The sequence below is a fragment of the Lottia gigantea genome (assembly GCF_000327385.1).
Source record: "Lottia gigantea unplaced genomic scaffold LOTGIsca_162, whole genome shotgun sequence".
NCBI classification, from domain to species: Eukaryota; Metazoa; Mollusca; class Gastropoda; family Lottiidae; genus Lottia; species Lottia gigantea.
The window spans coordinates 292413-298578 of NW_008708003.1; the positions used below are offsets into that span (position 1 = coordinate 292413).

The following is a 6166-nucleotide window of genomic DNA, read 5'->3' on the forward strand; positions in this document are numbered from 1 at the left end:
AACGGGTTTTAACATTTGGATATTTTCATTTTTCGATTTTGACCTTTTTTGACATTTGTTGACCTGTATCTTTTGACCTCTATTATGTAGGAACTTGACATTTGGAACATAACGTAACATTTTGAATATTGATTAACTTATTCAAAAAAAATTGAGTTGGGCGTGGCATTTCCGGGTTAAATTACTCATTATTGACATTTTTGGCCAGGGGCATAACTCGCAAAGTATACATTTGTTCAAAATGGAACTTTTTACACAATTACCTCATATTTTGAGCCACTTTGTCTTAGAATTTTGGTTGTTTCCGCTTCATAGTTCAAAAAAAGGAACAGGTTTTGGAAATTCAAAATTTTCAATTTTTGACCTTGACCTTTGTTGACCTTGACCTTTGTAGGATCAAACGTCATTGGCATTGGCTATCTATTTATACTTTTATATTTGCTGTCCTAAGTCAACTTCTGGTTTGATAGTCGTTAGCAATTTGAAATTTTAATGGCGTATATCTCTTGATCTTGACCTTTTTAGGCCTTCTCCTTTTCAAGATCAAAGGTCATTGACCTTGGATATATGCTGATACTTTCATTTGTAAGGTCTGACGTCTACTTCCAGTATTAGAATCTTCTAAAAAATGAAAATTTCTCAACTTTAGACTGTTCTTGCGCTTGATCTAATTATCGTGGAAGGATGATTTTTTCGGGGTCTTTTGCAATTTGCTACATTTGCAAAGTCCCACTCTGTGCCACGAGTGGCTCTAGTTATTATTGCTATTGGTTAAGTGTTGTTTCAAATTCTGCTCATTGGCCACGAAACTACGCGTGGTTCTTACATGGAAATAACTCACACGAAATCTCTACCTCGATTAATAAGTCGGAAGTTCTTAATATTTGAGCAAAGTCTTCAATTCACATTTCTAAGCCTTTAAATTTGATTTGAAGGCTTGGCTGAAATATTGCAGCATTTTTAAAATTCGACTTATTAAGTCGAAAATGGTGATGAACTACGTTCGTGTGTGTTATTTCCAGGTAAGAACCATACGTAGTTTCGAATGAATTGGCCTTAGCTATTGTGTTTGACTCATACCGACTTTGAAATTTAGTGTTAATCTCCCAATAAAAACATGGTCTGCTCTCCATTTTAAATTATAATAGGGGTTTAGTAATATGCTGTAGTTCTCAGCTGATAGAACTGGAATCACTACAAATTCTATGAGTATGGCAGCCTCTATAATCCAGCTGTTCGGACCTGGATCATTAGTAATTGAACGAGTGAGTGTACATTGTCTTTTCAATCCGATTGCTTGTAAATCCTCTCCCGTTTTGAGCGGGGAAAGATTAATCAAAATCATGCGAGCATCCAACTTTGAGCTTTTTATGTCGAAGGTGAATTCTCCTATATGGAATAATTATAAAAATATGTAGATACCCTTTGTGTTTGTTTCTGTTACAAAGACACATACAGATCATCACGATCAAAATCAAGGCGATTGCACCACATACACTACTAACTATAATGATGATTCTATCATGTACTGTTATAGTACTATCAACATCTCTACAATCTTCACCTTTAAAACCTTCTTTACAACTGAAAACAATGAAGTGAGCAACTTATTAATTTTCTGCTGCTGGAATTGTTGATGTTATTCATGATAAATGTTATGGCTAATGCTTATCGTGTCACTGATGATTTTAATGTTGGTGATGTGATAGCTTATAATGGTAATGGTAATGGATGTAACGGCTGATGTTAATTGCGTCAACGATAGCATTGTTGATTATTGTTAATGGTGTTTTTAATGTTAAGAATGGTGTTGGTGGTGTTAATGATGCTCATGATTATTCATTGAGTTGTCAATGATGTTGATGCTTATTTCAACCATCCCCTGCGCCCCAAATAATTAATGGATTGCCACCCCCACGCCCCGAAAAAATCTGACAACTTCCAAATTCCATTACTGCAACTAAACGCCATGCACCATTGCCCCTCCGAACAATCAAGTTTGGCTAGGGGCCTGGGTTGTGTTAATGGTGGTTCTTGTGCTTTGATGATTGTTATTTGGATGGAGATGGTGCTGCTGATGCCATTGTTAAAGATGGTGTTAATGATGTTGTTGATGGGGCTAATGTTAGCCCCATCAATCATTGCTTAAGTACACACCTGCATTTAATGACCTCTGGTGAATTTATCATTTCACACTGACTGTGACCAGAACATGCATCAAAACACGGATCTGTCAACCTTTTGGCAGCATCTACAACGACATCAATAAACTATTATCTATTTGTTTTAGTAGAACTTAAAACTCGATTCCATTTCATAATATGTTTGTGAATCTTGAACACACCCTGCATTATATAGATCTACATGTACTAAAATCAGAGTCGAGGAAGTTACGAATTACAATTCTACTTATCCTACCTGACTTACTGAACTTAGTCATCTGGGCATCAAAGTATGCTACATCAAAATCACCAGGCAAATTCTTCAAAATCTTGGAGAGCTTTATCTTTTGTATTATTATATCATGAATATATGTAGCTGTGATGCCATTCCTTGAAGTTACTCTAAGATTGAATAAAACCTCATAATGACAAATGACGCTTCCATTGCTGAAATATTAAAATTCAGAAAGAATATGTGTGGCTGAAATTCAATTTGACTAAGGAAGACAGTTGTTGTCATTTTGCCAAGCACTTTTTTTGTTTTTAAAACGGAATACGAATGAAAGCATCTAAACATATTCTTCCGGGTAAACATCATCGACTTATTGGTTATGGCCTACCCGACTGTCTAAACAAAGTTTTGAATATAAATATGATTAGTTTGATATATCTATATAAGAGTTCTATGCCCGATATGATAAGTTTTGTAAAGACCTTACCTGAAACTTTTAATAACTATTGCATTGAAGCCCAAAATATTTTTATATAACTCATTGAGCTGAAATCAAAATCATCAACACCTATTTATACAATTATCGCTTATGATCTTGCATTTATTTGCATTTTAAAAATAAGGACGTCACACGTAACACGAGCAATATGGCTAAAGACAAATAGTTTAATAGATAGTGCGAACAGTGAAAAAAATGAAACTTACTACTGTCTTAGACGCCTTGGTATAGTTTTGGTATAATTCAGATGTATTATTGATTAATTCGGCTCTGAAAGTCTCCGAAGTTCTTATTTTCAATTGGATTGTGTAGTTTTTTACATCTGAAAGTTGACAAAAAAGTTAGTAAAAGGCTCCTTTTTTACATCTTCTGACGAATTAGACGTAATTGTTTTTTTCTTAAATTTTCTCTATAGAGGATCGTATTGATCTCAGCTGGTAAAACAAGCCTACAACAGAAATTTACAATAAAAACCACGAACAGTCGTGGTCACCGACTCAAATCTTGAGTAAAATCTCGCGTGTGTCCGCGCTTCCGCGACAAGATTATCGCTTTGCCGACCGGATATATATTCTAAAAAGCCAAAATAAAGTCAAGAGGAATAGGCAAAGGGATGTGGAAAGTCAAAAGAAATAAAAGGTCAAGAGACATTAATGTTAGAAGAAGTAAAAGTCCATGTAAAATAAAAATTCAAGAAATATTAACTCAGAATAAATAAATGGTCAAGAAAAGTAAAAGTGAAGCGAAATAAAAGGCGAAGAGACATAAATATCAGCAGGTCAATATATATGATAAGGCAAATAATATTCATTATAATATATCGATAAATAATATATATATTATATTCGATAAATAATTCTTTAAAATAAACATTACCTATCTTTGGCTTGATAATACCAGGTTGCAGCGTAATCTGGATTGGGGTTGTCAATCTTTGTGTCAAACTTGAAGTAAAATTTTGTGCCGAATTTGAAGTTGATGACCCTCCTAATGTTGATGATATCAGTCCAATAATTATGGAAAGAGTCAATATCACTGTTAATCTTCCCGGTGTTAATGAACCAGCATCCCTGTAATGTAGAGAAACATTCAAAAACTACTCAAATTCAAATGTGTTCCTTAACGAACATAACTAGCACATTGGGTTACGAGTCTGTCCCTGCTTTCTGCATCTCTGACTTGGGTAGTCCGAGGTACTATATCTATAGATAGAGGGAGACAGGTAAAGATGTTAGAGGATATGACCTGTTCTACGAGAAAATTGTTATTTTTACGAAATTTTTAACCAATCCAAAAGTGAGACTAAAAGAACATCGTCATCATTTGCAAGAAACGGGCCCTACATGTCGCTCTTTGAATAATAACGTCAGTAGAACGTGACTGTGTTAGAAATTGTTTTAGATGTAGACGAAAAATACCTTAAAACGAAATTTAAATCTGAATTAAACTAGTTTGGCCTCATATCCATGACTCTTACCTCACCTAAAGCTTCCAAGTCAACATTGGATATGTCTCCATTCTTATCAAATTTTTTCAGATATAAGACTAAAACATTTCATTCCATTCTCTTTAGATTCTGCGGGATTAAATCGTAAGAGCTTTATGCTTGTGGTGTTTTTAGGGTGGGCAAGGGAAACGTGTGCCCCAGAATTGAGGCTATCCCTGATTAAATTCTAATACTTTCATATTTATCATTATTTAAAGGCCATTTATTGTGATTGATTGGGGTCTTGAAAATATGGAAATTGTTTGCAGAAGTACTAGAAATGTACAAAAGTCGAATAATCCCTTCAAAAATATCACAAATTAGGAATTTCACTTTCTATTTCTATAAAAATCTTTTATAGATAGATTTCGGAATATCAAGATAAGCGGATAATTATGGATACACATGCATTTAAAGGCACAAATTTTGACAGTGAGTTGTGAACACTATTACTGATTGGCGTAGCGAAAAGAATTTCCCGTTCCTCAGACTAAGGTACGATTGGTCAAAAGGATGGCGAACTTGTCGAACACGGGGAATGAAATGACTGTGAACTCTCTTCGACAATAATTGGCCCATACTCGACACTGCCACAATGATACAAAGAAACATCTATTGTGATTTGTTAGTTCTTTTGGACACATATTTTGTAATACAGTTAAACTTGTTCAAAGCAAACAGTCATTTAAGTTAAATTAAAAAAAAAAACACTTACATTTTGTTCATATCTGGTAAAGTAAAAGTCTACATCATTGAGCAGTTTTCATAGGCGTATTGCACACATTCGATGTAAAAACATAGATAATCGCATTTTATCTGCAAATAGGAAGTTTGATAATAAAAAAGGACAAAAGTCCAATAAGATAAAAATTATGTATGTTTTTTGCACTTATCTGCATGTTTGTACAGACAATTTATCTTATTCAAATAGAATATTAAAAGCCTGTGAAAGCTCTGCAGTAGTTTGTTGCAGGCCTATGCTTTGTAGCGGTGTTTTGTAGGCAACAGCTCTGTAGCGGTGTTTTGTAGGCAACAGCTCTGTAGTGGTTTGTTGTAGGCCTATGCTCTGTAGTGGTGTTTTTTTAGGCAACTGCTCTGTAGTGGTGCTTTTTAGGCAACTGCTCTGTAGCGTGTTTTGTAGGCAACTGCTCTGTGATAGTTTGTTGCAGGTTCATGCTTTGTAGTAGTGTTATTTGTAGGCAACCGCTCTATAGTGGTTTGTTGCAGGATCATGCTCTGTAGTGGTGTTTTGTAGGCAACTGCTTTGTAGTGGGGTTTTGTAGGCAACTGCTCTGTGATAGTTCGTCGCAGGTTCATGCTCTGTGGTGGTGTTTTGTAGGCAACTGCTCTGTAGTGGGGTTTTGTAGGCAACTGTTCTGTGATAGTTTGTCGCAGGTTCATGCTCTGTAGTGGTGTTATTTGTAGGCAACCGCTCTATAGTGGTTTGTTGCAGAATCATGCTCTGTAGTGGTGTTTTGTAGGCAACTGCTCTGTAGTGGGGTTTTGTAGGCAACTGCTCTGTGATAGTTCGTCGCAGGTTCATGCTCTGTGGTGGTGTTTTGTAGGCAACTGCTCTGTAGTGGGGTTTTGTAGGCAACTGCTCTGTGATAGTTTGTCGCAGGTTCATGCTCTGTAGTGGTGTTATTTGTAGGTAACTGCTCTATAGTGGTTTGTTGCAGGATCATGCTCTGTAGGTGTGTTTTGTAGGCAACTGCTCTGTGGTGGTTTGTTGTAGACCTATGCTCTGTTTTGTAGACAAATTCTCTTTGGTAGTTCGTTGTGGGTTC

The 6166-nt window shown here is 35.6% G+C and overlaps 1 protein-coding gene across 1 annotated transcript in view; it reads right to left on the bottom strand.

Annotated features, from left to right (window-relative positions):
• The window catches only part of LOTGIDRAFT_238708 (hypothetical protein), a gene marked incomplete at both ends in the record, with an annotated part of 8481 nt that extends 3376 nt beyond the window's left edge, over nucleotides 1-5105 (bottom strand). The window contains 7 exons of the mRNA XM_009051272.1: nucleotides 1423-1584; nucleotides 2158-2251; nucleotides 2419-2609; nucleotides 2882-2940; nucleotides 3100-3215; nucleotides 3770-3963; nucleotides 5095-5105. Coding sequence (XP_009049520.1) covers nucleotides 1423-1584; nucleotides 2158-2251; nucleotides 2419-2609; nucleotides 2882-2940; nucleotides 3100-3215; nucleotides 3770-3963; nucleotides 5095-5105 — 827 coding nt within the window. The remainder of the gene's footprint in view (nucleotides 1-1422; nucleotides 1585-2157; nucleotides 2252-2418; nucleotides 2610-2881; nucleotides 2941-3099; nucleotides 3216-3769; nucleotides 3964-5094) is intronic.
• Between the last annotated feature and the right edge of the window lie 1061 nt (nucleotides 5106-6166).